Source organism: Anolis sagrei, chromosome 2 (genome assembly GCF_037176765.1).
Source record: "Anolis sagrei isolate rAnoSag1 chromosome 2, rAnoSag1.mat, whole genome shotgun sequence".
Lineage (NCBI taxonomy): Eukaryota > Metazoa > Chordata > Lepidosauria > Squamata > Dactyloidae > Anolis > Anolis sagrei.
In genome coordinates this window covers 127,919,302-127,940,435 of record NC_090022.1, presented here as the reverse complement: position 1 = coordinate 127,940,435, position 21,134 = coordinate 127,919,302, and the positions used below count along the sequence as shown (strand labels likewise).

The 21,134-nt window shown below is 41.7% G+C and overlaps 1 protein-coding gene across 1 annotated transcript; it reads right to left on the bottom strand.

The window, feature by feature from the left end:
• Positions 1 to 1,067: 1,067 nt before the first annotated feature.
• Positions 1,068 to 17,861, bottom strand: LOC132765541 (CD209 antigen-like protein C). Its single transcript, XM_067464819.1, has 8 exons — positions 17,766 to 17,861; positions 11,105 to 11,221; positions 10,262 to 10,378; positions 8,241 to 8,468; positions 5,923 to 6,074; positions 2,952 to 3,064; positions 2,866 to 2,919; positions 1,068 to 1,324 (listed from the first exon to the last, which is right to left on the bottom strand). Exons 3-8 carry the CDS (start codon positions 10,284 to 10,286, stop codon positions 1,189 to 1,191), a joined length of 708 nt encoding a protein of 235 aa, XP_067320920.1. The 5' UTR covers positions 10,287 to 10,378; positions 11,105 to 11,221; positions 17,766 to 17,861; the 3' UTR covers positions 1,068 to 1,188.
• Positions 17,862 to 21,134: the final 3,273 nt, after the last annotated feature.

Here is a 21,134-nt window from a genome sequence, read left to right as displayed (position 1 = left end):
TATCCCGTCCTATCTCACCTCCGCAGAAGGACTCAGGGCGGCTAACAACCAGCACAGCACAGTGCCCACAAATTCTTTTACTATATATGCATCTTTATCATAAAAATCTACATCTCCCATCAATATATATATATATTTTCAAATAATGCCTATACATTTCTTTTCAATGGCAGGGATTTTCACAATGGTAAATGCTTAAAGTTTCCCCACCATGAAATGCATATCCTCCAGCTGCACCAGTTTGACTGGGATGATTCCCTGTCATACTTTCTCAGATGCTTTTTTACTTCAGTCACTGCAAACCTTTGCTTAAAATGGTAACTGTGGGTGCTGTTCCCTCTCTTCTTGTTACCTGGCCACACTATTTCTGATGCAACTCGGCTACAGAGGTCACAGATTTCTAATGTTGGAGAGTATGCAAATGCTGCCGATGTAGAAGATACAAACAGCCACGGACGTGCTGCATTTGGGATAAGAAGAAAGAGAAAAATGTACCACATATGTTGTAATATGTGTGCGTGTGCGTGCTTTCAAGTCACCTGTTGGCATATGGCAGTCCCATTAATTCCCTTGGGTTTTCTTAATGCTATATTATAGTGTGTAGTATTCACAATGACTCAGACATATATATTAGCTATTCTGATTTTTGCTTCAACATTAAAATGTGAACAGAGCACTATAAAGGAGCTATGAGATTCGTATGTACAATGGCTCCTGTCAGTACTGCAGACTTGTTTGAAGGTGAAGAAGCGGATCCATAGCAGTGCCTTGCACATGGTTGCTATTACAGTGATTTAAGAAATCACCTTAAACCACCTTAAAGCAACAGATGAAACCACCCTAGGGGGAAGTAAGTAAGTCCATCCAGAGTGAGGTAACAAGGTTATGAGCCTTATCTAAAAAGGTTTGGTGGTAAAGTTATTTTATAAGGAGCACTGACATAAAATAGAAGCAGTTTAATTTGTGAAAGGCTGAGTAACTGAAGATCTGAGGTGTTTTCAATGGTGAGCAGTAGATAAGGATTCAACATATCAATATCATGCATTGTGGTAGTAGCAGCCCAGAGATGTTTAATAATAATCTTCAACCACCCAAATCTGCAGCTATTTAAGAAATATCCAGCCAAACCACAAGAAAGGAACTACATGGAACAAACATAAAATATAGGGAAATGTACTGCTTATTTTCTTAATTGAGGGCACTTTTCTCACACACAAAATGGACATTTTTATCACATGGAATGTCATTCCAGTTTTTCTCTTTGTACAGGACAGCACAGTTTTCCACATTACCAGCATTATTGGGTTCACCACGCCTCCAGTATCTGAGAAAGAGAAGGAGCATAAAACAGGGTGTTGAAAACCCACCATCAGGAGCCTTCCTGAATTCACTTATCACCTTCTCCATTGATGGGCTGCCTGTGATCAAATCTTTTTTCATAATCCAAACCATAGCATGCCCCAGAGAGACATGCACAAGTCTGCATTAATCAAACAACCTGGGGGAAAGTATGAATTAAACAGGAAAAGACTCAAACTGGTAACTGGTAGAATATAAATTGTTCAACAACACATTACAAAATTGTTTACACCTCCCTTGAAAAAAGGTGCAAAAAACGGTGGCTGTGGGAAGCCACTTAGAAAGCAAACCAGATCCTAGTCCCTTACAGGCCACAGCCACAATAAGGACCCCAATGCAAACGTTGCCAGCATCTTCTTTCTTCTCACTCATACTCATGGGATTAACCTGTAGTGACAATGGCTCCTCACTGGGTCATGAGCAAAGCAGACATGAAAAACTTTATGAGTGTACCCAATATCCTTTGAAAGGTATCTTAAATCAGTTACTACATTGTTTGCTATCTACTATATCGTGTTTGAAAAATGATTATTTTGGTCTGTTGTGATCTCCCACCATTCAGCTTCAGTTGATGATTCTGGGGTCTACTATTTATTTTGTGTGAGGAGCGACTTGAGAAACTGCAAGTCGTTTCTGTGATGAGAGAATTGGCCGTCTGCAAGGACGTTGCCCAGGGGACACCAGGATGTTTTGATGTTTTACCATCCTTGTGGGAGGCTTCTCTCATGTCCCCGCATGGGGAGCTGCAGCTGACTGAGGGAGCTCATCCACGCCCCCCCCCCTTGATTCAAACCTGCGACGTGTTGGTCTTCAGTCCTGCCAGCAGAATGGTTTAACCCACTGTGCCACTATTGTAAAAGTGAAAGGAGGAAAACACTCTGTCTGTTTTATCCATACCATACAAAGTTACATGTGTCTCTGTCATATTCTCCTTTAAATGTATTTGTTTCATGCAAAGACCTAGAGTTTGCAAAGACCCAGATCCTCTGAAGATGCCAGCCACAAATGCCGGCGAATTGTCAGGAGAAAATGCTACTAGAACACGGACATATACCACTGGAAACCACACAACACCACAGTGATTCCGGTTGTGAAAGCCTTCGACAATACTTTGTGACTTTTCCTCATAGGAGAACTGATTGTGTAGATGACACCTACAGATGTGGTAACTGGAGCTGTACACCTAGTATAAATACTTTTAGATTTTTTTCTGGAAAATACTTATTTGGTTCAGTAGAAATTTGGCCAAAGTTGTATTTTGCTGCTACATGGTTTTGGAAGGTATTATAGTAGGTTTATTTTAATCAGCTTCGAGTTATACATTGTTTATTTTAGACATTCTATGTTTTGGTATATACAGCAGCATCTATAACTCTTTTTTGTTGTAATTCGTTGTCATAAATTGTGCAAATAAAAATACAAGTGCTTCTGTGCTTCAAAAAGACCAAGACCTCAGGTTAAACAGTTCCAGGTATCCCACTAGGCAATGTTTTTCTAGCCACTAACCCAACAATGTCCCGGGCCCCCTTTTCTCCTTTGCCTTTGTCCTCATAAAGGGCCCTAGGAAGAAAACAAAGGAATGGTTCACATACCTATTGTGTTCTTGTAGTAGTGATCCATCAACCCAGCGCCAAGTTCTCTCTACCTCTGTATCACTTAGGCCAAGCCAGACTGAACTTTGCTTTATTTTTTGAACCACAAAATCCTAGGACGGAAAACAACAACATTGTATATTCTGAGATGCTAAGCATGTGAAAACAGAAGCCCACCTAATGTAACATCTTACAGGATGAATTGCTTTTTATAGCTGTAGGCAGATGAGGATCTCTGGGTGCACTTGTACTGTAAAATTAATGCAGTTTGACATCATTTTAACTTCCATTGTTCAATGCTGTGGGATCATGGGAATTTTACAAGGTTTTTACCCTTCTCTGCTCTAAGGTGCTTGTACTCCACCAAACTACAAATCCCAGAGTTCTATGGCATTGAATCATAGAGTTGGAAGACACCTCATGGGACATTCAGTCCAACCTCCTGCTAAGGCAGTTAAAGTATTGTCAAGCTTTATTAATTCTACAGTACAGATGCACCCTCTGACTATTTTCATGTGCAGTCCAGGTTTGGCTTCCAAAGCTGTCTGATATCACTCAATTGTGATCTCAAGCAAGACCAATCTATCCTGTTCCTAGAAGGCTACCTGGTTAAAAGTAGATCATGAAACATAGGCAGGAGGGCAAAGATGGTGGCTAGCGTGCAAACCTGGCAGATACACTTCCTCTCATTTCCTTTAGAAGTAAAAGAAGGCAATAATATATAGGGATAAAATATTAACTGTTGGTTTTGGCAATAGTCAGGATTATCTAAGTAGTAGAAATTTCAACATGTAGAGATTGCATAGGATGCTGCCACGGCATTTCAAGAGGAATCATAGCATAGAATCATAGAATCAAAGAGTTGGAAGAGACCTCATGGGCCATCCAGTCCAACCCCCTGCCAAGAAGCAGGAATATTGCATTCAAATCACCCCTGACAGATGGCCATCCAGCCTCTGTTTAAAAGCTTCCAAAGAAGGAGCCTCCACCACACTCCGGGGCAGAGAGTTCCACTGCTGAACGGCTCTCACAGTCAGGAAGTTCTTCCTCATGTTCAGATGGAATCCCCTCTCTTGTAGTTTGAAGCCATTGTTCCGCATCCTAGTCTCCAAGGAAGCAGAAAACAAGCTTGCTCCCTCCTCCCAGTGGCTTCCTCTCGCATATTTATACATGGGTATCATATCTCCTCTCAGCCTCCTCTTCTTCAGGCTAAACATGCCCAGCTCCTTAAGCTGCTCCTCATAGGGCTTGTTCTCCAGACCCTTGATCATTTTAGTCGCCCTCCTCTGGACACATTCCAGCTTGTCAATATCTCTCTTCAATTGTGGTGCCCAGAATTGGACACAATATTCCAGGTGTGGTCTAACCAAAGCAGAATAGAGGGGTAGCATTACTTCCCTAGATCTAGACACTATGCTCCTATTGATGCAGGCCAAAATCCCATTGGCTTTTTTTGCCGCCACATCACATTGTTGGCTCATGTTTAACTTGTTGTCCACGAGGACTCCAAGATCTTTTTCACACGTACTGCTCTCGAGCCAGGCATCCCCCATTCTGTATCTTTGCATTTCGTTTTTTCTGCCAAAGTGGAGTATCTTGCATTTGTCCCCGTTGAACTTCATTTTGTTAGTTTTGGCCCATCTCTCTAATCTGTCAAGATCGTTTTGAATCCTGCTCCTGTCCTCTGGAGTATTGGCTATCCCTCCCAATTTGGTGTCGTCTGCGAACTTGATGATCCTGCCTTCTAACCCTTCATCTAAGTCATTAATAAAGATGTTGAACAGGACCGGGCCCAGGACGGAACCCTGCGGCACTCCGCTCGTCACTTCTTTCCAAGATGAAGAGGAAGCATTAGTGAGCACTCTCTGGGTTCGTCCATTTAACCAATTACAGATCCACCTCACCGTAGTTTTGCCTAGCCCACATTGGACTAGTTTCCTTGCCAGAAGGTCATGGGGGACCATGTCGAAGGCCTTACTGAAATCCAGGTACGCTACATCCACGGCATTCCCCGTATCTACCCAGCTTGTAACTCTATCGAAAAAAGAGATCAGATTAGTCTGGCATGACTTGTTTTTGATAAATCCATGTTGACCATTAGCGATGACCGCATTTGTTTCTAAGTGTTTGCAGACCACTTCCTTAACAATCTTTTCCAGAATCTTGCCTGGTATCGACGTGAGGCTGACCGGATGGTAATTGTTTGGGTCATCCTTTTTTCCCTTCTTGAAGATTGGGACCACATTGGCCCTCCTCCAATCTGCTGGAACTTCTCCCGTTCTCCAAGAACTCTCAAAGATGGTTGCCAATGGTTCCGAAATGACTTCCGCTAGTTCCTTCAGTACTCTTGGGTGTAGTTGATCTGGCCCTGGGGACTTGAACTCATTTAGAGTGGCCAGGTATTCCTGGACGACTTGTTTCCCAATTTGGGGTTGGATGTCCTCTAATCCCTCATCCACTCCATCTTGCTGAGGTAGCATCATAACAATGTGTTTTTTGAAGGATCCCATTGTATACTTTCCATCTCAGTGCTGTGCAGTTTGGGAAAAAGTGCAATTGTAGCAGGATCCCAGCCTTAAATATTTGACTCAATTGTATCACATGTTCTATTAGATAAATAGATGATAATTAGATAGATAGATAGATAGATAGATAGATAGATAGATAGATAGATAGATAGGCACACAGGCAGAAATACGTATTAATATAAACTTAACATAATTACAAATTTCAACCCATGCATGTCTTCTCAGAAAATGGGAAAGCATTCCCAGGCTGGATATGATTTCAGATTAATGGAATGAAGGTATGAAAAAATTGTAATACTTGGGTGTCTTTTCTTGGGTGTCTATGCACTGGTAGGCAGGCAAGTAGTGGAAAAGGGAGCTGGAATTCTTTCAAAAACTTGCAGAACTAGAAACAAAAGATGACTACATTAAACAGGGTTTGTACACTGTGAGGCGCCATTTACCTGCTCTGTCCTGCTGTTTATAATGATCAGATAGGAGTTAGCTGCAGCACATAATTTTTTGGCCTCTTCCCAGTGTTCTGCAGTATTTGAGAAATAGTAGTAACTGTCTCCAGATTTTTCCCATTGCAGAGGTTTGGGTGTGGGGCAAACAACTGAAAGAGGGTAAAGTAACATAGTGAATCTTAGTCATCTTTATCAGTGCTTCCCAGGCTGTCTGATGATGGGGACCAGCACTATTTGGTCTAATGCGGGGTATAAGTGTTTCTTTCTTCCCTGGAAACTCCAGGCAACAGCAGTCAATGGTTTAGGGACCACCACTTTGCATTGTTCCAATGTTATATCATACGTTCCACCAATTACTTTGTCAAAGAACTGGTGTCCTGCAATAACAAAAACACCCCCCCCCCCGAAAATGGTATTTATATGTTCCACACACTGTAATTATCCAGGTATGCCTTTAAACCAAGACACATTGGTTTCTAGGTAGAAACAGAATGGAAAGAACAGGTCTAATTTCCCCCAAAAAGAATATCGGTTCCAATATTTCAGCAAACGTTTAATTCAAAATGAATGATATGCACATGTGAAATGGGACGAAAAGCAAGTTAGATAAGCCTTGAATAAGTAGAAGAATATATTTTTAAGCTTCTACAGACCACCTGAAGTTTTCTACTAAGATGCATTTAGGAACAACACTTTTAAATTCTATGAATTCACATTTAAAAATGCATGCACACACAAATATGTTGGTTCTGGGGAATAGTACACTTTCCTGCTTGCCTTAATCTAATCTAAAAAATACTATCTTCCCAAAAAGTTGACTTTTTACAAAATATAAATCATTTGAAAGACAAAATGCTCAAATAAAAGACTATGAGGAAGAACTTCCTGACTGTGAGAGCCGTTCAGCAGTGGAACTCTCTGCCCCGGAGTGTGGTGGAGGCTCCTTCTTTGGAAGCTTTTGAACAGAGGCTGGATGGCCATCTGTCAGGGGTGACTTGAATACAATATTCCTGCTTCTGGGCAGGGAGTTGGACTGGATGGCCCATGAGGTCTCTTCCAACTCTTTGATTCTATGATTCTATGATTATCACCTGACAGTAAGTGACAGTAATAAAACCACTGATCAAAAGGTTGGCGGTTCGAATCTGGGGAGCGGTGTGAGCTCCCATCTGTCAGCTCCAGCTCCCCGTGCAGGGACATGAGAGAAGCCTCCCACAGGATGGTAAAACATCTGGATGTCCCCCGGGCAATGTCCTTGCAGACGGCCAGTTCTCCTACACCTGAAGCAACTTGAGAAACTGCAAGTCGCTTCAGGTGTAGGAGAACTGGCCGTCTGCCAGGGTCTTATTATGCTTTAGAAAGTAGCATATTCTTAATACATCCGTGTTTATGAAGTTATGGCCAAAGCTATTCTTAATAATCTTATTATATTAAGGTAAAAAAACCAAAACAAAAAAAAAACCAAAACAAAACCTGACAGCAAACTTGACAACAGAGGTGTTGGACTAAATGGCCCTCGTGGTTTCTTCCAACTCTATGATTCTATGAAAGTAATTTAAGCCTGATTCATTACAAAAATATAGTTTATGTCATATGTCTTAACAAATAATTTTATCCTGATGTTTGTAACATTTTATCAATGTTTTGGTATCAGAAAGGACTGCCATAAAAATCCAGATTATCAGTTTTCAACTGGATTATATGGCAGTGTAGACTCTTGTAATCTAGTTCAGTCATTCTCAACCTGTAAGTCCCCAGGTGTTTTGCCCTATAACTCCCAGAAATCCCAGCCAGTTTACTAGCTGTTAGGATTTCTGGGAGTTGAAGGCCAGAGCATCTGGGGACCCACAGGTTGAGAAGCACTGATTTAGTTCAAAGCAGATAGTGCGGATAGTACGGGTTATATGGCAATGTAAAGAGGGCCTAAAAGGATTTTTAAATGTTTTGATGACAATTATAAACTATGAATTTGGGGTCCTAGAAAGGCTACCAAGAGTCTCTGTTCTTAATTCCATTTCTTGTAGTAGAACATGTTTCTCAGATTCTCAATTCATCAATTCTACCATTTTTTCCAAATTTAGTAGAGGATGTGTTAAGCAGTGTTATCTCTATGTAGGGAAAATACGGAACCAAGTTCTTAAATGACCTGCAAACCCCCCCCCCCCCCAAATGTATGTTTAAAGCAAAAGAATGTGTGATTTTGGCATGCATGTCCAGCAGAAATGTGACTGGAGGATTTGGGTTGTTGATTTTTTTTTTAAAGTGCTCTTAAAAACGTTTCTTTCATTTCTGTCTTGTTCTTTCTCATACTTAACCTTGTCTGTTTTTCATTGCACTCAGTTCTTCATCTAGTCTGGATATTTCTCCCTCCATTTTTCTATCACTTGCTTCATACTTCTGATCAATATAATTTTCTAAAGTTCTGAACTTTGCTATAAATGTGCTCTTTAATTCTTCAATATTCAGAAGGGCTATTGAAGGTTCACAGATTTCAGTTGTGGGAGTGAAATTCATCTTCCTGAACTCTGAAAACATGGCAGCATCTGGAAAGGAAAGGGACAGATGATACTATCAACAAGGTGATCAAGGTTTATTGCAGCTATTAAGTAGTTTATTTACATTATTTACACAAGGATCGATAAAGCACATAGTTTAAGCAAATATGTCCGTACTGATTCAGGAACATCGTTGTAAAGATGGCAACTGCAGTCTCTCTTATCAGTCAAAGACACGCCTCTAAAATTTCGATGTGATGATTCAAGTCCATTCCATCAGAAGAAGCATAAAACATTTTTACTGTCCCTTCTAGGAAAAACTTAAACTTCTGTGGTCTGTTAACTCTACACATGCTAGATAGCTTTATAAACACATAGCCAGTTTTAAAAACACACACTATTAAATCTCCCAATTAATCAAACACAGTTCAACAGTTACCATCCTCTTGATCCTATTAATCCTTTGAGAAAATTTTCCTGCTTCTTGGCACAGGGTTGGACTGGATGGCCCATGATGTCTCTTCCAACTCTATACTTCTATGATCGGAAATGTTGAGATATATGATTACAACACAAGCTGAATTGAAACAGAGAAGCCCCAATTCAGCTTGCTCTTCATATCTATGAATTCTGTATCCTTAAAGTCAATTATCCATGGCTTGAAAATATTATTTCTAAAATTCCAAAAAGCAAACCATGATTTTGCCATTATATACAAGGAAGGCCATTTTACTAAACCATTGTATACAATTGGATTTGAGCACCTATGGATTTTTGCATTCACGAGGGTGAGGGAAACCAAGCCTCAGTGTATACCTAGGGCTCACTATAATAAAATATTATATATGGGGGCGATGCTTCCCAGTTATCCCATTATTCAGCCAGTTAGCCGAAGCAAACACCGTGATTGACCTGTTGTTTACCAGAAGCATTGTAGTGGGGCCAGAGATCACATGATGAAATTCCTAAGTTAATTTGAACAGTGGGTACCCCCTCAAACTTGTCTTTCCCCTCTCGCTTTCATTATAATTCTTGGAAGGGAAATGGATTAGCCCAGTAAGAATATAATATTACAAGTTATCCCAGTTGTAGTCAAAAGTAGTTTGGAATGGTTTCATTGTGCATGAGAAAATCCATTAGAGAAAAATAAAAAAACAACTGGTGGAGATAAGCATTTCTAGAAAAAAATTAAAGGACACTTGCATTTCTAGAATATTGTTATAGTTACTTGTGTGTTGGACTATGATCCTGGAGACCAGGTTTTAAATCCTTGTGCAGTTATAGAAACTCACTGGGCCCATGGCAAACCTCATCTGAACCAACCTTGAAAAAAAAAAGTGATAGGGTCTGCCTTAGAACTGACATAAGTTGGAAATGACTCAAGGACACATAAAAAAAACTACAATGGCCAATCAAATTATCACAAGAAGGGCCTGCACATCAAAATGTACACTTAACTTACTGCAGTGGTTCTCAACCTGTGGGTCCCCAGATGTTTTGGCTTCAACTCCCAGAAATCCTAACAGCAGGTAAACTGGCTGAGATTTCTGGGAGTTGTTGGTCAAAAACACCTGGAGACCCACAGGTTGAGAACCACTGCCTTATTGTCAAAGTGATCAGATCCCTTTTTGGTATAATTTCTGACACCTAGAGATGAACAAACTGGCAAAGGCGAGAAGTAAGTTAAATATTGAGCTCATTTGCTCTTACTCATCCTTTCCCAGGTTTGCTTGCTTGTTCTATTGCTGTTAACACTCTCTTTTCTGTCTTAAAATTAAAAATTTCATATTATGTCACTGAAATGTACTATCAGGTTGCTTATCCCTGCTGTTTGTACTCACGTTGTGAGAGGAGAATCATGTCCATTACGAGACAGCCAACAACAAGAGCCAAGACCACAAGTATGCCATTTCTCCTCCAAAAGCCTTTCCAGGAGGCAGGAGTGAAGGCCGGCTCAGCTCCAAGGGGAAGGAAGAATATTTGAATTAGTCATGGTCTGAATACCTTAAAGGCACCCAATTCCCTCTGATCTGGGAAACTAGGGTCAACCCTTAATAGTACTTGAATGGGAAACTGCCAACAAATACCAGGCATTGTCAGCTACTTTCAAAGGAAGGAATTGCCGAATCACCTTGCATAAGAAATTCACAGAACTGACATAAACTGATGGGTGACTGGTTGGATAGATGACAACTCCATGGGGGAAAATATGCATGGCATTAATCTATATGTGATGGGGATGTAGGATGTGTGACCCTGCAGATGTTAATCTGCAGCTTCTATGATATCCAGACATTGGTTAAGGGTGTTGGGAGTTGCCATCCAACAAGATTTGGAGAGCTATTTAGAAAATTTGAGAATTTATATGGAGAATGTATAGAGAATTTGAAGAGTCATGAATGGAGGGCGAAAGAGAGAAATGTGCCAAGCCAACCCTGACTGGGATCGCCTTCCACCTGGAAACCAATGCCCTCACTGCAGGAGAAGATGCAGATCAAGAATTGGGCTCCACAGTCACTTATGGATCCACCGCCAGTACACTGATCCTGGAAGACTATCCTACTCGGACAACAAGGGATCACCTAAGTAAGGAAGGAAGGCTGTACACTATAGTCTTCCTGTATGCAGAACAGGCAGTAGAGGGCAGCAGTGCTCAAGCAACAAAGTATCTGATCTCTTCATACCTGTAAAAGAGTTAACACCAGGGCTTGGATGTTCTGCTTGTGTCTTTGGCTTCTCCCTTTCAGAAGAAAATGGGATCCTGCCATAGCTGCTTCCTTCATCAAAGCTTTCATAGTCATCTGAATAGGGGAAAGGGAAAAGTTTAGTGTGGTCTTGGACCTTATCACATTAGGAAATACTCAATTTTCGAGACTGTTTGAGAATGATCTCGAATGGATCCCATCACATGACGTTTGCCCCATCCCGTCAGTATTCTGTTGGAATCCGTCTGCAAAGCATTGCAGAAACTGATTATTTGCAGACAGAATTCTTATCGGTCATGGTCTAAATACCTTAAAGGTATTTAGGGTTTAACCCCTTGTTAAGCTGGCTTATACTGATCACCCAATTCCCTCTGATCTGGGAAACTAGGGTCAACCCTCAATACTACTGAGTCCCCTTGTGGTCATAAGGGGGGGGGGGTTCAAATAAAGTTTATTATTATTTATTAAAGTTTATTATTCTTCTGTTGCCGAAGCACTGTTTTTGTGTATGATAAGAAAATCTGTATGTATCCCACCAGCAATTATACCTTTTCAAAGGCCATAGAGTGATGTAGGGGGGTGTTTTGAATGTATTGGGAGGAGCCGGCCTTCCATGGTATGATGCATTAAAGCGTCGTATTTTCAAATCATAACAATTGTAATAATCAGGTGTGATGAGGAGAGTATGCATCCCATCTCAATGCATCCAATCCTAAAAAATATGGGATGCATACTGAAATAATATCTCAATATGATAAGGTCCCTTGACTAGTGATGTCCTCCATTGCACCCCAGTCATCCAACCAAATTGAAGGATAAACTTTCACACATCTTTCAGTTAACTTGATTTTGAAGGGATGGTCCCAATTAATGTCCTACATTTTCAGCTGTTTTGAAATGTTCCTGTTTCCTCCCACTTTCTGTCTTTGTCCTCAGCTTATTTCAGAAGATGCAAACAGAAGGGCCTTCCACACTGCCCTTTATCTCAGAATCTGATCCCAGATTATCTACTTTAAACTGGAATATATAAGTTCCCACTGCCAAATAACCTGGGATAAACAGACAATCTGGGATCAGATACTGGGATAAAGGGGCAGTGTGGAAGAGCCCTGAGAAAAAGTAATTTTCGGTGGATTAACTCAGCAAAGAGAAAGGAGAAAAAAGAGACTAATCTTGACCTCCTCAACAGCTAAGGCAAAAGCAAATTGCTGCAGCCTTTATTAGCTTCTATAGCCTTCCTTATTCATTATTTCTGTCCTCTTGATCATGTTTTGATGTTGCTTGCCCACGTGTCCATCTTCATCTATGGACTACGTATTAGAGGGTGTGCTTTCAGTTTCCCCACACCATTGTTGCTTGAATAATACGACATGCACAGACTCTGAACTCACCATAGCTAGAAACTAAGTGCTCTGTTTTCTCTTGGACACGGATCTTGGAGGGAAGGCTGTTCTTCTTAATCACACCATCTTGTTAAGCTGGGTTATACTGATCAAAAAGTACTTCAATTGTACTTGCAATGGTAGCTGATTGCTAATGTGTATCACATCCTTGACACATTTATGCTATAACAGCATGATTCGTGCATTTTGTCATCGGCATTAATGCCATTATCACCACCCCATTTACCCAGCCATACACTTTGTATTTTGGTTGCTTATGTATACATAATGTCATAGCATTATTACAGTAATACTTTGATTTTTTTTTAAAAAAAATAGTAATTTTGTGGTGGCACAGGAAAATGTTTTGGAAAACATTCATATGAAATAACGGCATCTGAATAGCAACTTTAAATGGCTAACAGATCAACATTATTGCATTGTAACTGCAAACAATTTATATACAAATATTTTAAAAATTGAAAACGATTGCAAAAGCATAGATCAGAGAAAACACAATCATTCTTTTAGGAAGTTTTGTCATCTCCACTCAAATAGCAGAAGTAGCCATACTCAAGTTGACTATTGAATCACAGTGGAAAAGAAGGCCATAAATGGATTATTTTCTACATGAAAAACACAATGCTTCCAATTATTGCACAGCACTACAATACTGGGAGATCCAAGATTTATGTGCTAGGGCTGAGACAAAAACTCAACCAAATCACTCCTATGTGCTGGCACATAGGACCCTTGTACTAGCGGGACTGAAGATCGACTGGTCACAGGTTCGAATTCGGGGAGAGCGCGAATGAGCTCCCTCTATCAGCTCCAGCTCCTCATGCGGGGACATGAGAGAAGTCTCCCACAAGGATGATAAAAATTACATCAAAGCATCCGGGTCCCCTGGGCAACGTCATTGCAGATGGCCAATTCTCTCACACCAGAAGCGACTTGCAGTTTCTCAAGTCGCTCCTGACATGACAAAAAAAAAACTCCTATGAAAGTATAAAATTGTAGTGCAATAAGGACATGTGTATCTTATTGAAACAGGTATAGGGCAATTCCATAGCTGCTTGATTAGTTTAATTATTTGCATCCATATTGGACTAGTGCCCATAGCTATCTACTTACTTCTCAACAGTTCATATGCAAAAGAAGACGGGACTTCTGCACCTTTATTAGTTCTGTACCATAGAATTAAATTAGTTTTGTTATTAACTTTGACTTGAGAGAATGAGAGAATTCCAAGTCACCCTGTAATCAATAGACCTGCTCAGGTCTCTTAGATTCAGGGTTGTGGCTTACTTGATAGAGTCTACCCATATGTAATGCAGTGTTCCTCTTTTCCTACTGCTTTCTACCTTACCAAGCATTTTTGTCCATTCTTCTCATGATATGTCATATTGTCATGTCATCTCATGATATAGTCAAAGTATGACAGTTTAAATTTAGCCATCTTGGCCTCTAGGGAGAGTTCATGCTTAATTTGCTCTAGGACCCATGTTGTTCATTCGTTCAGTCGTCTCCGACTCTTCGTGACCTCATGGACCAGCCTACGCCAGAGCTCCCTGTCGGCCGTTACCACCCCCAGCTCCCTCAAGGTCAGTCCAGTCACTTCAAGGATGCCATCCATCCATCTTGCCCTTGGTCGGCCCCTCTTCCTTTTGCCTTCCACTTTCCCCAGCATAATTGTCTTCTCTAGGCTTTCTTGTCTCCTCATGATGTGGCCAAAGTACTTCAACTTTGTCTCTAGTATCTTTCCCTCCAGTGAGCAGTCGGGCTTTATTTCCTGGAGGATGGACTGGTTGGATCTTCTCGCAGTCCAAGGCACTCTCAGCACTTTCCTCCAACACCACAGCTCAAAAGCATCGATCTTCCTTCGCTCAGCCTTCCCTAAGGTCCAGCTCCCACATCCGTAGGTTACTACAGGGAATACCATGGCTTTGACTAGGCGGATCTTTGTTGCCAGTGTGATGTCTCTACTCTTCACTATTTTATCGAGACTGGACATTGCTCTCCTCCCAAGAAGTAAGCGTCTTCTGATTTCCTGGCTACAGTCTGCATCTGCAGTAATCTTTGCACCTAGAAATACAAAGTCTGTCACGGCCTCCACGGTTTCTCCCTCTATTTTCCAGTTGTCAATCATTCTTGTTGCCATAATCTTGGTTTTTTTGATGTTTAGCTGCAACCCGGCTTTTGCGCTTTCTTCTTTCACCTTGATTAGAAGGCTCCTCAGCTCCTCCTCGCTTTCGGCCATCAGAGTGGTGTCATCTGCATATCTGAGGTTGTTAATGTTTCTTCCAGCAATTTTCACCCCAGCTTTGCATTCATCCAGCCCCGCACATCGCATGATGTGTTCTGCATACAAGTTAAAAAGGTTGGGTGAGAGTATGCAGCCTTGCCGTACGCCTTTCCCAATCTGGAACCAGTCTGTTGTTCCGTGGTCAGTTCTGACTGTTGCTACTTGGTCCTTGTACAGATTCCTCAGGAGAGAGACAAGGTGGCTTGGGATGCCCATCCCACCAAGAACTTGCCACAATTTATTATGATCCACACAGTCAAAGGCTTTAGAATAGTCAATGAAGCAGAAGTAGATGTTTTTCTGAAACTCCCTGCCTTTCTCCATTATCCAGCGGATATTGGCAATCTGGTCTCTCGTTCCTCTGCCTTTTCTAAACCCAGCTTGAACATCTGGCAACTCTCGCTCCATGTATTGCTGGAGTCTTCCTTGCAGGATCTTGAGCATTACCTTACTGGCATGAGAAATAAGGGCCACTGTACGGAAGTTTGAGCAGTCTTTCGCATTTCCCTTTTTTGGTATGGGGATATAAGTTGATTTTTTCCAGTCTGATGGCCATTCTTGTGTTTTCCATATTTGCTGGCAAATGGCATGCATCACCTTGACAGCATCATCTTTTAAGATTTTAAAAAGTTCAGCTGGGATCCCATCATCTCCTGCTGCCTTGTTGTTAGCAATGCTTCTTAAGGCCCATTCAACCTCACTCCTCAGGATGTCTGGTTCTAATTCATTCACCACACCGTCAAAGCTATCCTCGATATTGTTATCCTTCCTATACAGATCTTCTGTATAGTCTCGCCACCTTCTCTTGATCTCTTCAGCTTCTGTTAGGTCCCTGCCATCTTTGTTTCTTATCATACCAATTTTTGCCTGAAATTTACCTCCAATGTTTCTAATTTTCTGGAAGAGGTCTCTTGTCCTTCCTATTCTGTTGTCTTCTTCCACTTCCATGCATTGCTTATTTATAAATAGTTCCTTATCTCTTCTGGCTAACCTCTGGAATTGCGCATTTAACTGGGCATATCTCCCCTTTTCACTGTTTCCTTTTGCTTTCCTCCTTTCTTGGGCTACTTCCAGTGTCTCAGCAGACAACCATTTTGCCTTCTTGGTTTTCTTTTTCTTTGGAACGTACTTTGTTGCCACCTTCTGAACAATGTCGCGGACTTCTGTCCATAGTTCTTCTGGGACTCTGTTTACTAAATCTAGTCCTTCAAATCTGTTCTTCACTTCCACTGTATATTCGCTAGGAATGTTAGTGAGATCATATCTAACTGGTCTGTGTATTTTCCCTGATCTCTTTAGTTTTATTCTAAATTGGGCAATAAGAAGTTCGTGATCTGAGCTACAGTCAGCCCCAGGTCTTGTTTTCACCGACTGGATGGATGTCCGCCACCTTTGGCTGCAAAGGATGTAGTCAATCTGATTTCGGTGTTGACTATCTGGTGAGGTCCATGTATAAAGCCGTCTTTTAGGTTGTTGGAAGAGAGTATTCGTTATACACAGCGAGTTTTCCTGGCAGAATTCTATCAGCCTGCGTCCCACTTCATTTTGTTCTCCCAGACCATGCTTGCCTGTGATCCCAGTTGTCATTTGACTTCCCACCTTGGCATTCCAGTCTCCTGTAATGAAAATAATGTCTCTTTTTGGTGTATTATCCAGTAGTTCCTGCAGATCCTCGTAGAACTGATCTACTTCTGCTTCTTCAGCAGCTGTGGTTGGGGCGTATATTTGGATCACTGTAATGTTGAAAGGCTTTCCTTGCACTCGAATTGAGATCATTCTGTCATTTTTTGGGTTGTATCCAAGCACCGCTTTAGCGAATTTCTTATTAATTATGAAGGCTACTCCATTTCTTCGATGTTCCTCTTGTCCGCAGTAGTAGATCTGGTGGTCATCTGATGTGAAGTGGCCCATTCCAGTCCATTTCAGTTCGCTGACCCCCAGAATGTCTATCTTTAGTCTTGACATCTCACCAATAACAACATCCAATTTGCCCTGGCTCATAGATCTTACATTCCAGGTTCCTATGGTGTGTTGATCTTTAGAGCATCGGATTCGTCGTTCGCCTCCAGTACCGTCGGCCGCTAGCCTTCCTTTCGGCTTTGAGCTAGCTGCGTCATCACATCTGGGGCTAGTTGAACTTATCCTCTGCTCCTCCCCAGTAGCATTTTGGCCATCTTCCGACCTGGGAGTCCCATCTTCCAATGGCATACCGACATATCTCTGGTTGTACTGGTCCATTTAGTTTTCTTGGCAAGGATACTGGAGTGGTTTGCCATTGCCTTCCCCAGGGATCACGCTTGGTCTGACCTCTCTGCCACAACCGTCCCGTCTTGGGTGGCCCTTCACGGTTTCGCTCATAACATCATTGAGGTGCTCAAGCTCCAGCTCCCCGACAAGGCGGTGATCCTTTGCTGGAGTCTAGGACCCATACAGTACACAAAAAACCCCAGAAGACCTTTTAAATGTAAAATATCGGTCCACAAACATCTACTGGAATAAGAAAGACAACAGCAGTTCCAAAATTTTGGAGCAACCGTGGAGAAGGCTCTCTCCTGTATTCACTTCTGTAGATGCCCATGAAAACAGTGTCCTGCCAGCTAGACCTGCTGCAATTCTCTTTTCTGCACAACAGTTAAGGTAACGGAACTTGTCGTCTCTTGCATCTGACCATTCATACACCTTTATTCTCTTCACAGAAACAGGGAAACAAACCTAGATCCACCCAGCTCTGCTTCTAGCCACTTGCAATTTTCCTGTTGGATCTGACAATCAACTCCACATCCACAGCTTCAAATTCTTCAGTAGCTGTGCCTTTCCTTTAGACAGAACTCACTATGCAAACCTTCTATACCACACTATATGCATCATAGTCTTAACATCTCATGCCTGAATCATTCTGCCATGCCTCAAAACCCACCCTCTCAATCTTGTTTAGGACTTTTATAAAAATTACCTTCCACATGTTCTGTCTTCTCTGTGGGCTCAGCAGGGAGGGGGCGGCAACTCCAATGCGGGAGACCCTCTTCCCTGCTCGGTGCTTCTGTGTCATCATACATGGCTCTACACTTAAGAAAGGGAGCTGCTTTGGGCTGATTAATATAGAGGCTCCCTTTCCCATTATGGTATTTGGGTTTCTTTCATTTCTTTAGTGGTTTTCTATTTATTCTGTTTTCTTATGTTTCTCTTCCTTTTTTGAGAAGGACAGATTCCATACTCTGGCAAATACTACAACACCTGCATGTTGGGTTGTCACTTGTCCTTTTTATGATTGTGTGGAACGGGTAATTTCAGCAGCAGTTATTTGTTACCTGGTTGTGTGACAAAAAACGGCTGTTGAAAATTCCCCCTTTGACACAGTCTTGAAAAGTACAAGAATCCTCTCTAGTTTTCAATCTTCCCAACTTTTATTGAAAGGCCCTTCCATATAGCCATATAACCCATAATATCAAGGCAGAAAATCTCACAATATCTGCTTTGAACTGGGTTATCTGAGTCCACACTGCCATATATCCTAGTTCAAAACAGAAAACGTGGGGTTTTATTTCGGCTGTGTGGAAGGGGCCTATGTCACCTGTTTAGGCAATGTTGACCTCCCCATGCGATACACAATCTAAATAACCAAGCCAGGAAACAATGGGCAACTGTAGCTACCCACAGAGACCTCAAAATAGCTGTGTGTCTTGGGCAGGTGTGTCCTTAGTGAAATCTTCTACTTCCCCATATAGTGAAAACTTCATGCAGTATTTTGGGTTGCTTGGAAGGAGAGACCAGTGGGGAATCTGGTACTTGCAGATGGATGGGCTGTTGCAAGATTGAATTGTGCAGCTCCACCATCTTTCTCTTCATATCATATTTTTACTGAAAAGGAAAGAAAAGAGGAAGAAATGACAGGAAAGTAAGATTTTCTGCCTCTTTGTATAAAATTTCATATAGGAGATAATGAATGCAACTGCACAATATCTAATAGTTGCTGTGTTCACAAATAGATAAGCCAAAGTCAAGCGGAAGCAAGGATGTTACAAGGCTTCCTATAACATCAGATAAAATCCTCAAAATGAAGAAGATTCAAAAGATTATTTCTCAAGCCATTTCACAACTTTCTGGCTCTAACTCTCTGTGCTTCCAGATAAAAAGTCAATAGTATTGCAGAAAACTTCTGTTGCAACCTTCAAGCCCACTTGTATGACTCCACCCTGCACATTACAGGGAGTGGTGCTTTTTCTTACTATTTCATAGACCAGTGATGGCAAACCTTTTAAAGATTGAGTGCCCAAACCACAACCAAGGGGTGGCAAATGGGTGAGTGGGGGGCAAGTGATGGCACATGTGCCAGGAGAGGGGTGCTGCATGCCCCTTCTAGCATGCATGCCATAAGTTCACCACTACTGTCATAGGCCCAATCCACACCAAGGCTATATCTTAGTTCCAGTGAGCATTATCCTGCCTTAGTTTGACCCTACTAACATAACACTCACCTGTTTAAATCTGCACTCAAGCCTATCTTCAAAGCTCCTGCCCCCATCACCTTTGATTATGTTAGGTCACATTATCATAACACCTTCAGAGTTTTTTTTCTTCCCAGTATGCGTAAATCTATCAAACAATAGTATTCCTTATTTCCCTAGCAGTCTTACCACCCACCTTGCACTCCTGTTGAAAGCTCCCCACTCCCTGCCCAATTCTCCGGTTAATACTTAGATAGGGGCCTACCAGGAAGTGACTGGCAAAACCACCTCCGTATAGTCCTTGTCATAGAAAACTTCATGAAATTCATGGAATCGTTATAAGTCAACAGATGACCTGAAGGCACATAAACACCCCTCACATCCTTCCTCAAGTCTCACCTCACTCTTTTCCCAAAATAAGGAACCTTAAAGGGCCTTACACCTCTTTGCTACTGGTGTTGGTGCACTGGCTTGTGGAAAAAGGTAGACACTAGACAGTGTGTTGTTGCAGTGCTGGAGGTAAATTTAGAGGTTGTCATTGATGGCCCAGGCTTGGACGTTTCAGAATTTTAAGGGCATGGGTATCTCAGTAGCTTGGGTATTGGGATTTCAGGCTTTTCAAAAGTATGTCCTCTCTTGGCACCACTGGTTTCTTAAAGTCGGAATCAATGTCCAGATACATTGTGAGATTATGTAGTTTCTGGGCTGCATTCAATCCCGTTATTTTCACAGCTCCTGGATCTCACAATCTTTGAGGATGCTTGCCATGGATGCAGGCAAAACATCAGGAGAGAATGCTTCTCGAACATGGCCATATAGCCCGAAAAACCTACAAAAACCCAGCTCCTGGATCTCTTTAAGACTTCCATCAGAAATAGTAGATTCTTCATCAGGATGCCACCCTAATGTGCTGTTCAGTGCACAAATGTTAAGGAAAGTAGCCTCACTGTTGAAAAGGGGCAAAAAAATCTTTTTTCTCAGGGCATCATTCTTTTTGGGCTGCCACTGTTGTCTTCCTGGCCAAGCACCTCCCCAGCAGAGCTCTCTGGTGAAGCAGAAAACTCTGAGATCAAGTAGCCAGAACAAGGTGTCCAGCTAGAGTTCAATTATGTGGTGGTAGCTGGATCAAAACCCTCACTGTTTATCTCATGGCTGGGCTTCTTGGAAAGGGGGTGGATGCCCTGAAGAGAAGGAATAAAGCAGTGCCAATTTGAATTTGGGTAGGGGAAAATGCATTTCACTCTGGTATATTACTATAGGAGTGGCACTTATGGGGTGGATCCGGGTCAACTCCGGAGCAGAATATTGTACACTGGTGCTGATTTTGCTGGTGTTAATTCTGTATGGGAAAACCTTATTTTCACTTGCCTTACTTTGGAAGGCAGATACAGCTAAAGAGTACAAGGACACTGGTCAGAAAGGAAATTTGAATGGAAAATACTGGGCATAGCCGTGCATGCTTAACCATTTTCCCATTGGCTAAATCATTTCTTGATTTTGCGATTAATTGCTTTCATTTTGTATCAGTTCTAGATGCAATGGACATTTAGAAAGCTTTCAGTAGAGAAAGCCATTGATGGAAAAATAGTTTAGGGTTTGCATGTCACTTGTGCTTGACATTTCACAGCTGTTGCGACCTATGAGTTATTTTGTTTGGGAGTCAGATAAAGCAACTAGAATTCATGTGTCAGTTATTTCATTCTCAGGAATTAAAATTCCTTTTGTTGAGATGTAATTGTCACACATTACCAGAGAATAGACTGGAAGTAATGCTTTCACAACCTCATTTTCCAGAAATGTCCCTTCAACCACCAAGATGAGTCACGTACATCAATTCTTGATGGCGCATGTCTCCACATCCAAGATGGTCAAGCTTT